This window comes from Solea solea, chromosome 6, assembly GCF_958295425.1.
Source record: "Solea solea chromosome 6, fSolSol10.1, whole genome shotgun sequence".
NCBI classification, from domain to species: Eukaryota; Metazoa; Chordata; class Actinopteri; order Pleuronectiformes; family Soleidae; genus Solea; species Solea solea.
The window spans coordinates 28,249,162-28,262,496 of record NC_081139.1 but is presented as its reverse complement, the minus strand read 5'-3'; the positions used below and the strand labels follow the sequence as shown (position 1 = coordinate 28,262,496).

At 46.0% G+C, this 13,335-nt stretch overlaps 3 protein-coding genes across 7 annotated transcripts; 2 read left to right on the top strand and 1 right to left on the bottom strand.

Moving 5' to 3' along the window:
- Window positions 1-10,093, top strand: LOC131461209 (E3 ubiquitin-protein ligase RNF182). Of its 5 annotated transcripts, none has more exons than XM_058632284.1 (9): window positions 1-78; window positions 3,886-4,339; window positions 4,830-4,870; window positions 5,134-5,202; window positions 8,136-8,289; window positions 8,750-8,817; window positions 8,894-9,038; window positions 9,111-9,337; window positions 9,406-10,093. In XM_058632284.1, the coding sequence occupies exons 4-9, from the start codon at window positions 5,149-5,151 to the stop codon at window positions 9,586-9,588; spliced, it is 831 nt and encodes a 276-aa protein (XP_058488267.1). In that variant the 5' UTR covers window positions 1-78; window positions 3,886-4,339; window positions 4,830-4,870; window positions 5,134-5,148; the 3' UTR covers window positions 9,589-10,093. The 5 variants fall into 5 exon arrangements, with proteins under 5 accessions (XP_058488267.1, XP_058488269.1, XP_058488265.1 ...); XM_058632286.1 differs by having other exon boundaries at window positions 5,074-5,202; window positions 9,114-9,337; XM_058632282.1 differs by having other exon boundaries at window positions 5,074-5,202.
- Window positions 1,055-3,483, bottom strand: snrpb (small nuclear ribonucleoprotein polypeptides B and B1). Its single transcript, XM_058632287.1, has 7 exons — window positions 3,329-3,483; window positions 2,301-2,452; window positions 1,972-2,083; window positions 1,673-1,825; window positions 1,472-1,601; window positions 1,263-1,388; window positions 1,055-1,187 (listed from the first exon to the last, which is right to left on the bottom strand). Exons 1-7 carry the CDS (start codon window positions 3,329-3,331, stop codon window positions 1,147-1,149), a joined length of 717 nt encoding a protein of 238 aa, XP_058488270.1. The 5' UTR covers window positions 3,332-3,483; the 3' UTR covers window positions 1,055-1,146.
- Window positions 10,094-10,224: 131 nt separating the features above from the next.
- On the top strand, window positions 10,225-12,498 carry zgc:109913 (regulator of G-protein signaling 9-binding protein). The gene is made up of 5 exons (XM_058632288.1): window positions 10,225-10,811; window positions 11,196-11,412; window positions 11,497-11,691; window positions 11,790-11,932; window positions 12,246-12,498. Exons 2-5 carry the CDS (start codon window positions 11,211-11,213, stop codon window positions 12,420-12,422), a joined length of 717 nt encoding a protein of 238 aa, XP_058488271.1. The 5' UTR covers window positions 10,225-10,811; window positions 11,196-11,210; the 3' UTR covers window positions 12,423-12,498.
- Window positions 12,499-13,335: the final 837 nt, after the last annotated feature.

The following is a 13,335-nucleotide window of genomic DNA, read 5'->3' as shown; positions in this document are numbered from 1 at the left end:
GACGAGAAACAAGAAAACAACAGAAAATCATTTACTCACCGTTAGCTTATCTGCTAGCGTGCTCCCCTGTGGCAGCAGGTGAGTGAGTTTATGAGTGAGTGAGGTTGTGAGTGAGTCAGCTGCAGATGATAAATAATCACAGCATTCACGTGAGCGGTCACATGAGCACGGGTCACGTGACGTGTCTTCTTTTTCTTTGAGGTTTTTATGGCGGTGGGCAAACAGTGATTTAACGCATTAGCGCCACTATCTGGTATGGAGAGTGAATCTTAACTGAACTCAACTAATAAATAAATAATATACATATATATGCATACATGTACATACACGGTGAAATACTTATAACCTATATAAGTAATGTATACGCATTATATAAATCATAAATAACTATTTGAGTGAGGAAGGATTTATTTTTGACCAGGAAATATCATTTGATTCAAACATAAAACTCATTTCCAGAACAGCCTTCTTCCACCTGCAGAACATTAGAAACATTGTGTCCTTACAGGACGCTGAAAAACTAGTTCATGCTTTTGTTACATCTAGATTAGATTACATGTAGATTAGATTACTGTAACTCCTTAGTCTCAGGATGTTCCAACAGGTCTGTTAGAACCTTCAGTTCATTCAAAAGGCTGCAGCACAAGTTCTGACAGGAACTAGAAAGAGAGACCATATGGCTCCACCCACAGTTTAGAATTACATTTAAAATCAAAGCACTTCATGATCAGACCTCTTCATAACTGAAAGACCTAGTCTCAAAGAGCACCTAGGTCACGCTCACTCTGTAGGTATGAATGTGTGCCCCATTTTCCTATCACCCCGACCGGTCGAGGCAGATGCTGCACTTGAGTCTGGGTCTTCGCTCCACTGCCCCCTAGTGTTTGCTCATTGTGTGATGTGTGTACAGACCTGAGATGTTTGCTACACAAATAACATCGAGTTGAGTAGTGTTAGAACATGACCTTTGACCCATCTCCTCCTGCCCACAGTGATACATATTCATGAGGTCATCTTGGCCCTGATTGGCTGTTGCCACAGAAACCAAAAACAGTTGAAATCAAAAACATCCTGACGAAACTTTATTTAAAAAAGAAACAAAACACAACAAAATGTCTATACAACAGGTGAGGGGGCGGAGCTTCATCAAGGCCTTGGCGGTGGTCTCATCCCAGGAGGAGGTGGTCCTAAAACAGCAGAGCACAAAGGTCAAGATGTTGCTAAACATAATGATTCTGATGGTCTCCATGGTAACAACTTACCTCTCATGCCGGGGGGCGGTGGCCTCATGCCAGGGGGAGGCATCCCCATTGGAGCTCCACGACCAGGAGGCATTCCCATTGGAGGACCCATTGGGGGACGCATGCCAGGGGGCGGGCCCATCATACCTGCAGGGGGAGGGGCCAGGTAACACAGTCAGCTGACGTGAGGTGTTCAGGTGCTGCGATCAAAGACAAAAACCGATACTGACCTGGAGGCGGGGCTCCGCGGCCCATGGGGGGCGGAGCTCCTCTTCCTGGAGGGTACTGCGTTGGTGCTCCAGCAATGCTCGCGCCTGCTGCTGCCGCAGCAACCGTTCCTCTGCCCTGTGGGGTCATGACCTGGACACACACACACATACACATCATTGCCTGAACACACATGAACTTAAAGCAGGTGTCGCCATGGTTACCTGCTGCGAAGGCCCGCCCACTCCTCTGACAGGCCCAGCCAGTCCAGCTGGAGCCTGAGGCATTGGCGCTCCTGCGGGAACGCCGCGACCCGCTGCCCGACCGACACCAGGACCGCCAGCCACGCCCGCCAACGGCACCCGGGCAATACCAGTCTGTGGGGGTCAGAGGTCAAATGTCAGAAGTCAACTTCAATGACCATGGAGGACGAAACATGACTCATGTATAAATAAAAATAAATGCTTTACATTTATTTATTTCTCCGTCCATATGTTAAGTGGCAGCTGCAGGTCATACTCACATCTTTAGGGGGTGGGCCCTCAACCGTCATGGAGACCAGGTTCTCTCCCCTCAGCAGAACCAGGCCCAGAACCCGCTTCTCCTCCCGCTCAGGCTGCTTCGAGTTCTTTGGTCTAAAGACACAAAACACATTACCCAGCATGCCTCAGTGCAGACAGACATTACCCAGCATGCCTCAGTGCAGAAAGACATTACCCAGCATGCCTCAGTGCAGAAAGACATTACCCAGCATGCCTTAGTGCAGACACATATTACCCAGCATGCAGACACATATTACCCAGCATGCCTCAGTGCAGACACATATTACCCAGCATGCCTCAGTGGACTTACTTGATCTTCCTGAACTCGTCGCAGTCGCACAGAATGAGGTTCATGTGTTTGTCGAAGGCCTTGAACGTACCGATGAAGATGCGTCCGTCCTGCAGGATGCATCTCATCCTGTAGTCGATGTGCTGCAGCATCTTACTGCTCTTTCCCACCGTCTGAGGACCAATCACATACCAGCGTCACACAAACACCTCACTCATCATGCGACCTGGACATATGCTTGCTCTGCCCACTTTTACCCACATATAAATGTTTGTACTCTGACGAGTAAACGAGATTTTAACGTCCAGTCAACGTGCTATGATTTCATGAAGTAAAAATAAAGTGATTGAATGATTGAGGAACAATGACCTCTGACCTCACAGTAAGAACATCAGAGAGGAACCAAACGTTTACCAACTCTGACACAAGCAGAGGAGTGTTAAGAAAAAAACTGTCGAGAGACGGATCGAGACAGAGAGAGAATAAGCATCATCTTAAAGTCCTGCATTTTATCTCCTTAAACTTGATAGAATGGCTTTTGTTTGACTTGTTATTGTTAACATGTGTGGTCAGGGGAACCTGGTCAGTCCTGAGACCAGGACCTCTTATCGTACAATGAATCTCACGTTTACTTTCATACTTGTTTAATTGTTCGTGTGTACTTTTAAATTATTGCGCTGTTTATAACATTTGTTTTAAATATGTCGCGTTTCGCTGCTTTTCCTGTTCAAACTTAAGTAAATAGCCGCTATGCTAACCGCTGAGCTAACGAGGAGCTAACTGCTAACAAACAAACTAAACGCAGCCGGGTCCGGTACCGGGTCAAGCGTCTCTCGGAACATAGTTAACCGTTAAGCAATAACATGTGACTCAAAGCAGGTTATTGGTCAGTTAGAAGGTTTTAAGTCGCGTGCAGCTGCAGCGGCTCACCGACGATTTTCTAACGTTCAATCAAACTCCCGCCATCATCACAGTTAAAGTGTTACCGGTAAAATACCGCGGTACCGGGAGCGAGCAGAGCGCGGCCGCTGTTCCCGTTAGGTGCTTACCATGTCTGCGGTTCTGATGGCTCCGATTCAGACCGGATTCGCCGAACAAACCCAAAAAAATTAACCTGCGGTGATCCCGCCAGGCCCGTCTTTAACTGCGGATACAGGATGTGACGCAACCGGAAGCGTGCTACAGCAGAGACGATCCTCCCGAAACAAAGACGACACAAAGGGCTTTGTTTTGTTTGTTTATAAAGATATAAACGTTTAAATCAGTGATTATTAATCACTTTAATCAGTGATTATTAATCACTTTGATCAGTGACTGATCAAAGTGATTAATAATATGTATATACATACATTACATTACATGTAATTACATGTCATTTAGCATACATACATATATATATTATTCACTGATTAAAGTGATTAATAATCACTTTGATCAGTGATTTTTATTAATAATAACAATAATAATAAAAATAACGACAATAATAATAATAATAATAATAATATATGTATGTATAAATGTTAATATATATGTATATTGTATCTACATTCAGATCAAGTAAAATAATAATAAAAATGTTTGTGATCACTTTATTTATTCTTCACAGTCACTCACAGATTTCCCAACATCCTGCAGCCCGTTGGTTACCATGGAAACCCTGTCTCCTTCCGACGGCCGCGCGCCGCAGTGACACGGAGGAGGAGACGTGAGTCACCGAGGCTGAGCCGAGCCGAGCCGAACTGAACCGAACCGAACCGAACCGAGCCGAGCTAAGCTGAGCCGCGGACAGAGAGCGAGACAACCGCCAACCGACGACCGCTAGCATGATAGCTTTCTGCTCCTGTCTGTCACAGGAGGCGCGCGACCACGGACGACTGGAGGACCGCAGTGTTGCTTCAACCTGAGGAGCAACAGCAATAGCAACAACAACAGAAGCAGCAGCAGGAGCAACAACAGGAGCAGCAGCAGGAGCAACAGCAGGAGCAACAGCAGGAGCAACAGCAGGAGCAACAGCAACAACTAACTGAATTGTGAGGACAGCAAAGATCACAGAGCAGCAGGTGAGTGAAGCAACACTGATGACATCACATGACTTCACTTCACCTGCACCACCTGATATAACTATATATAACTAATCAACAACTGATCAACAACTACTGATCAATAACTGATCAACAACTGATCAATAACTGATCAATAATGATCAATAATGATCAATAACTGATCAAAACTGATCAACAACTACTGATCAATAACTGATTAATAACTGATCAACAACTGATCAATAACTGATCAGTAACTGATCAATAACTAATCAATAACTGCTCAGTAACTGATCAACAACTGATCAATAACTGATCAACAATTGATCAATAACTGATCAACGTCCAATTAGATTTTAGATTTCCTGTCATGTCACTAACATGGACATAACCAGGGGGCAGTTTGGTTATTTAACTGTTAGCCTAGCTTAGCACATTGAGTGTGATCAGGACGTGTCACGTGATCAGGACGCGTCACGTGACCTCCCCTCTCTTGGCTCATTTACAGACTAAGGAAACAAAGAGTGGGCGGAGCCTAATCACACCCAGGTGAGTATAATACTGCCCTCTACTGTTCAAACATGTGACCACTTTATACTCAGCTGATTGGTTCACATTCTGGAAAAGTTCAAACTGTTTCCGTGGCAACATCAGTGCACCCCCCCCCCCCCCCCATAAACACTGCAGTCTATAAATACACTGAACACTGTGTGCGTGTTTGTTCTGTATAAATGTATTTGTTTAATCATCAGGTGTCAGCCTCATGTTGACCTAAGCTCCACCCTCTGCCTGTCCCTCCATTCTACTTGAAGTGAACACGGCAGCCAATGAGAATGAGCCAGCACAAGGAGGAGGAGCCAAGTCAAGAGCTGGAGGGCAAGGTAAGATCTCCCATGATCCTTCAGTGCAGCGGTGGTCAGGTGCAGACCATGCATGTATGATAAGAACTGGATGTAGCTCCGCCCCCTCTGCCTTGAAGACAATGTTGTCATGGTGGCCACTCGTGGTACTGCAACAAAAATACTCATGTGGCCCAAAAAGCAATTCTGCCATTGAGCACAAAAGTAAAAGTGTCCATAGGACACCTGGAGACATGGAGACATGGACAGAGGACACCTGGAGACATGAAAAGTCAGAAACCTTTTTGGCTGAGTGAGCAACGGAGCCAAAGGGGCGGAGCTACATCCACTTCTGATAATACATCCATGGTGCAGACTAACTGTTATTCCTGTGGTGCATTCAGGTGCAGACTAACTGTTATTCCTGTGGTGCATTCAGGTGCAGACTAATGTTATTCATGTGGTGCGTTCAGGTGCAGACTAACTGTTATTCCTGTGGTGTGTTCAGGTGAAGACTAACTGTTATTCCTGTGGTGCGTTCAGGTGAAGACTAACTGTTATTCCTGTGGTGCGTTTAGGTGCAGACTAACTGTTATTCCTGTGGTGCATTCAGGCGCAGACTAATGTTATTCCTGTGATGTGTTCAGGTGCAGACTAACTGTTATTCCTGTGGTGCGTTCAGGTGCAGACTAACTGTTATTCCTGTGGTGTGTTCAGGTGCAGACTAACTGTTATTCCTGTGGTGCGTTCAGGTGCAGACTAATGTTATTCCTGTGGTGCGTTCAGGTGCAGATTAACTGTCATTGCTGTGGTGCGTTCAGGTGCAGATTAACTGTTATTCCTGTTGTGTGTTCAGGTGCAGATTAACTGTTATTCCTGTGGTGTGTTCAGGTGCAGACTAACTGTTATTCCTGTGTTGCGTTCAGGTGCAGACTAACTGTTATTCCTGTGGTGCGTTCAGGTGCAGACTAACTGTTATTCCTGTAGTGCGTTCAGGTGCAGACTAATGTTATTACTGTGGTGTGTTTAGGTGAAGACTAACTGTTATTCCTGTGATGCGTTCAGGTGCAGACTAATGTTATTCCTATGGTGCGTTCAGGTGCAAACTAATGTTATACCTGTGGTGCATTCAGGTGAAGACTAACTGTTATTCATGTGGTGCGTTCAGGTGAAGACTAACTGTTGCGTTCAGGTGCAGACTAATGTTATTCCTGTGGTGCGTTTAGGTGAAGACTAACTTGAATTCCTGTGGTGCATTCAGGTGCAGACTAATGTTATTCCTGTGGTGCGTTCAGGTGCAGATTAACTGTTATTCCTGTGGTGCGTTCAGGTGCAGACTAACTGTTATTCCTGTGGTGCGTTCAGGTGCAGACTAACTGTTATTCCTGTGGTGCGTTCAGGTGCAGATTAATGTTATTCCTGTGGTGCGCTCAGGTGCAGATTAACTGTCATTCCTGTGGTGCGTTCAGGTGCAGATTAACTGTTATTCCTGTTGTGTGTTCAGGTGCAGATTAACTGTTATTCCTGTGGTGCGTTCAGGTGCAGACTAACTGTTATTCCTGTGTTGCGTTCAGGTGCAGACTAACTGTTATTCCTGTGGTGCGTTCAGGTGCAGACTAACTGTTATTCCTGTAGTGCGTTCAGGTGCAGACTAATGTTATTACTGTGGTGTGTTTAGGTGAAGACTAACTGTTATTCCTGTGATGCGTTCAGGTGCAGACTAATGTTATTCCTATGGTGCGTTCAGGTGCAAACTAATGTTATACCTGTGGTGCATTCAGGTGAAGACTAACTGTTATTCATGTGGTGCGTTCAGGTGAAGACTAACTGTTGCGTTCAGGTGCAGACTAATGTTATTCCTGTGGTGCGTTTAGGTGAAGACTAACTTGAATTCCTGTGGTGCGTTCAGGTGCAGACTAATGTTATTCCTGTGGTGCGTTCAGGTGCAGACTAACTGTTATTCCTGTGGTGCGTTCAGGTGCAGACTAACTGTTATTCCTGTGGTGCATTCAGGTGCAGACTAACTGTTATTCCTGTGGTGCATTCAGGTGCAGACTAATGTTATTCATGTGGTGCGTTCAGGTGCAGACTAACTGTTATTCCTGTGGTGCATTCAGGTGCAGACTAATGTTATTCATGTGGTGCGTTCAGGTGCAGACTAACTGTTATTCCTGTGGTGTGTTCAGGTGAAGACTAACTGTTATTCCTGTGGTGCGTTCAGGTGAAGACTAACTGTTATTCCTGTGGTGTGTTTAGGTGCAGACTAACTGTTATTCCTGTGGTGCATTCAGGCGCAGACTAATGTTATTCCTGTGATGTGTTCAGGTGCAGACTAACTGTTATTCCTGTGGTGCGTTCAGGTGCAGACTAATGTTATTCCTGTGGTGCGTTCAGGTGCAGATTAACTGTCATTCCTGTGGTGTGTTCAGGTGCAGATTAACTGTTATTCCTGTTGTGTGTTCAGGTGCAGATTAACTGTTATTCCTGTGGTGCGTTCAGGTGCAGACTAACTGTTATTCCTGTGTTGCGTTCAGGTGCAGACTAACTGTTATTCCTGTGGCGCATTCAGGTGCAGACTAATTGTTATTCCTGTAGTGCGTTCAGGTGCAAACTAATGTTATACCTGTGGTGCATTCAGGTGAAGACTAACTGTTATTCCTGTGGTGCGTTCAGGTGAAGACTAACTGTTGCGTTCAGGTGCAGACTAATGTTATTCCTGTGGTGCGTTTAGGTGAAGACTAACTTGAATTCCTGTGGTGCGTTCAGGTGCAGACTAATGTTATTCCTGTGGTGCGTTCAGGTGCAGACTAACCGTAATTCCTGTGGTGCTTTCAGGTGAAGACTAACTGTTATTCCTGTGGTGTGTTTAGGTGAAGACTAACTGTAATTCCTGTGGTGCGTTCAGGTGCAGACTAACTGTTATTCCTGTGGTGCGTTCAGGTGCAGACTAACTATTATTCCTGTGGTGTGTTCAGGTGCAGACCTGGGCTCAGTCTCTGGTTTACACTCTGGAGGAGCTCGAGTGTAAAATCTGTTACAATCGTTACGACACTCGCAGCAGGAAACCAAAACTGCTCGGCTGTTTACATCGAGTCTGTGCCAAGTGTCTGAAGAAGATGATCGACATGGGTGAGAGGACACATGGACACATGGACACATGGACACAAAGACTCTGGGACACAAAGACACTGGGATACAAAGACTCTGGGTCAAAAAGACACTGGGACACAATGACTCTGGGACACAAAGACACATGGACACAAAGACACATGGACACAAAGATACTGGGACACAAAGACACTGGGACACAAAGACTCTGAGACACAAAGACTTTGAGACACAAAGACTCTGGGACTTAAAGACAATGGGACACAAAGACACTGGGACACATAGACACAAAGACTCCAGGACACAAAGACACAAAGACACTGGGACACATAGACACAAAGACTCCAGGACAAAAAGACTCTGAGACACAAAGACAATTGAATGTTGAAATCTAAGAAATTCTGTGATTGGCTCATCTGTGTTGGGGCGGGGCTTAGCCTGAAGTCAGTTGTGATTGTGGTCTTGTCTGATTGGTTCTTAGGTGACTCGTCTCCGACCTTCATCAGCTGTCCGTTCTGTCGTCATGAGACACATATTCCCGACGAGGAGGTGAGACGACCTCTGTCCACTTGGTCCACGCATCAGACGTCTCACACGGCCGTGACGCATGTCTCTGTCTCTGCAGGTTTGGCTGATGGAGGACGACAGACACATCCTGGCGGTTCTGTCCTGTCAGGACCGAGCGCGGCGAGGAGGCGGAGGAGGGGGCGGCGGTGGCAGAGGAGGAGGCGGAGGTGGGGAGGTGGTGCTGAGTCCCACGGCTCTGACTGGTAAATCAATGTCACCAGTTCATCAACTTAAATAAAGTTGTTGTGGAAAGTTATTAAGCTCCGCCCCCTCAGCAGGTGGTGGCGTGGCCGCGTCCCAACACTCCTCAGACTGTTTGGTCATCACTATCATGGAGCTTCCAGAAGAGTCTCCGTCTTCAGAGTCACTGAGCACGCTCAACGTGATGGGCGTGTACCGCCAGCCCAGCCTGGACTCGCTGCCCTGTAACCTGCCCGCCCACAAGTGTCACAGCTGGACGTCACACAGTTTCCCACGCTGCCTGCTGGGGGCGCTGTGTCTGGTCAGTATGAGTGGTCAGACTGTTCAGACAGGTGTGTGTCAGGACTGACCGTGTGTGTGTGTGTTCAGGTGTATTTCAGCTCACTGCCTCTGGGGATTTACCTGCTCATGATTGGTCAGCTGTGGATGGGCGTGGTCCTCGTCAGCCTGGTTCCGTCCACGCTGCTGCTGCTCGTCCTCTACGGCTTCTGCCAGTGTCTGTGCCATGAGCTAATGGAGGCGCTCGCCATGCGCACACACACGTTGCCATGACAGCGATGTTACAACAGTAACAAAGACAAAAACAATGATATCACTGCAGTAACAATAACAATAATCTGTAGCCCCGCCCACCTGACTTTGACATCTGAAAACCAGCATTAACTCAAATCAACAGCCAATCACAGAGGACACAGAGAAGAGGCGGATCTTCACCTGTCAATCACATGATTATGTCCACTCCAGGTCTCTTAGCCTAGCATATCAAAATTTAGCATAGTTTAGCAGAAAAACTGAAAGTAGGCAGAAAATGTTAGCTTTGGAAGGCTAGTTGAAAACGGTTAGCTTAGCTTAGCCTAGCTTCTGAGGGTCAATATTTAGAGGAAAAGTGATTGAAGCTTAATTTGTGTTAAGCTAGGCTAACAGTCCTGGATCAGACTGTTGGATTTAAACTGTGATGAAGATGATGACAGCCTCTAATGGTCAGCTGACCTGTTGTGTCATTTCCTGTCACATGACACTGATCACTGTTAATGTGAAATAAAAATTTAAAAAACTATCATTGTAGCATTTTAGCATAGCTTTGGTCTTCATGGTTAGGAAATCTAATATTTACAATTAGTGCACTGTGATGCTAACAGTGCTAATGACATCCATGAGTGTTGTGATGCTAACAGTGCTAACGTTAGGCAGCCCGTGGCCAAGTGGAAAGGGAACTTGGCTTGTAACTGGAGGGTCGCCAGGTCAAATACCCCTGAGCAAGGTACCCAACTCCCATTGCTCCCCAGGCGCTACTAAGTGTGGCAGCCCACTGCTCCTAATTCTAGGATGGGTCAAATGCAGAGAAATAATTTCCCTAAGGGGATTAATAAAGTATTAGATTTAATGACATCCAGGTGTGTTTTGAAGCTAACATTGCTAATGACGTCCAGGAGTGTTGTGAAGCTAACAGTGCTAATGACGTCAATTGTCAGGACACTGTAAAGCTGGAAGGAAAGGATTGTGTAAGCAGTGGTGCTGTGAGTCAGGTGAGAGGTTTACCTGTGACTCAGGAGAGGTTTACCTGTGACTCAGGTGAGAGGTTTACCTGTGACTCAGGTGAGGTTTACCTGTGACTCAGGTGAGAGGTTCCCCTGTGAGACAGAGCAGAGCTCAGCTGTTAATTAAAAGCTTGCTGCTCCTCAGAGACGTGGAGATCGTCCGTGTTTATAGAAACGTTAAAAGCTGCTTCACCACAAACAGAAGGTGGACGTGTGAAGATCAGGTCACTATCACAGGTACGTTTCTCTTCACCTGTCTTTATACAAATGTCTGTCTGTTAATCCTCTTGTGCTGCATGTGTTTAGTCATTGTTGGTTTGGTTCATTGTTATTTGTGTTTGGTAGATAGCAAACACTGATACATAATGTCATACAATCATGTGGAACACTGAACTCATGGTCGGTTGTCACCGGGATGCAGAGCTAGAGTTGAGTGACAGCTGCAGGTAACAACCTGTGAGTGAGAGGGGGAGTGGCTAGAGTAGAGCGGCGAAAGCTTCTTTTAACGATATCACACAGAGGTCACAGTGAGACCACACAGAGGTCACAGTGAGGACTCGCCCCCTGAAGGATGTTCAGCAGATGACAGGGTGAGTGTGATTGTCCCTCTCATCCTGTCAGGCGTGTGATGACATCATGAAACGGTGGCGTCACTCAGTGGATGAGCTGGCAGGGCGGCGACGGCAGCAGAGCGAGTGTGAGCGCGCTCATCAGGCTCTGAGTCGGGTCACTTCCTGTTTCCAGCAGCTGGCGGCATCACTGGGCAGCACAGCGGACAGCAGCTTCCTGAGAGATGAGCTGGAGGAGACGAGGACACTCGCTCACCGAATCTGCTGTGGTACCTGTCTCTGTCTCACCTTTCTCACTAGTCTTTGTCTCACCTGTCCCTGTCTCTGTCTCACCTGTCTGTCTCTCTGTGCAGGGTTGTCCCGACGTCTGGTGCGTCTTGTGTCCCTCAGTGACTCGTGTGTGGAGGACAGACAGGTGTCAGAGCGTCTCTGGGTTCTCTTGCTGTCGGCGCTGGAGCACTTCCTGTCTGACCTGAGGAAAGCGAGCAATCTGATTGGACAGTTTCCTCTGACTCAGCGCTGCGACAGAAACTCATTGATCAACACAGGTAAATTTGACTTCACTGAATCAGGTGGCTCCTCCCTCCCCCCCTCCCTCCTCCCTCAGCAGGGGGCGCTCACTGTGACCTCTTCCTTCCGTGGGCAGGATGTATGGATGGCGTGGTGGGCGTGGCAGCTCAGGTGGCGTTGGTTCAGGTACCGTGGCTCACCTTGGAGGAGGAGCCTAGTCCTGATCTGACATGTCACATCAGTGGACTGGAGGACATGTTGACTGAGATGCAGCGCAGGGTGAGTCCAGCGGCTATACGGGGTCAAAGGTCGTGATCTTTAAATATGATTTCACTGTTTAAATATTCACAGTAAAATCTTTACTTTAGAATTGTTATTATTATCCCGTTCTTGTGTTGTTTAAATAAAGTTTTACAAAAAAAACGTCTTCACCTGTGAACGACTGTCACGTGACAACTGGGACACGCCCACGCCATGGCACGGTATTAGGGGGACACCTGGACGACGCAGCCTTGACTATTGAGACACCCGCCTGGGTGTGGCCTGTTACCTGGGGGCGTGTCTTAATGTGTGATGTTGATGTGTGGCGCAGGTGCCCGTGGCGTTCTGGGCGGTGGAGGCGACTCAGGCGGCGTGGACCGAGGCTCACGGGGCCGCGGACGAACCCGACCACAGTCTGGAGGAGCTGATGGACGTGGAAGTCGTCCACGGCAACAAGATGGCCGCCTGCTGCCAACCTATGTGCTGTGGACTGGGGTGTGTCGGATAGAAGGGGGAGGAGTCAACTCAGACCCGCGATGACGTTTGTGACTGTGATCAATAAAATAAAAAGCTTTCAAAATCAATATTTGAATGAGGTTTGTTTGTAATTAATAATCAAATATATATAATATAATATATATATTATTATATGTTATATATAATAATAATAATACATATATATTATTATTATATGTTATATATATATATATTATATATATATATATAGCATACAATTCAATGGAATTGTTTTTTAATCATAAAAAGTAATTACTGTTGTCATTAAAATGTTCCACACTGCATCTAAATTGAATTTATTGTAGGTTTATAAACAGTTTACACCGAGACCATTTTGGATTCTTAGCATAAAGCAAATCAGTGAATGGAAAATCAACGTTTTCAACACTCCAATAATGAAAACATAGTAAGTGTCGCCGAGATAAGTTCTTTCATTTTGGTCATCTATTCACATCATTTTCTATTGTAAATAGGTTCCACGTTATTATTTTCCATACTAAACCTTTTTGTTTCCCTGGTGAGTCATTTTGACGTTACACCTGTGTCGTAACACTCGCAGCTGCTCAGTTGTGTTTGCGTCCCTCTCCCTTTGATGTTTTTATATGAGCGCGCTGACACTGTCCAGATGAACGTGTGTGTTCTACTGTCACTCACGATCATATCGTGGTCTAAACCAATAAGAGACAGAGTGAGGGCGGGTCTTTGCCTCTGATTGGCTGTGGTACTGTTCACTGTTTTAAGTTGTGTGTTTAAAAATTGCTGACTTGAACTAAATCTGGCAACTTTGTGTTTTTGGAATGATAATAGATAGAATATAGCTATTAATAAAATAAAATAAAATAGATAATAAAACCATACAAAAAAAAAAACTTTAGTGATGTTTGGAGACTTTCCGAAAGCTTGGA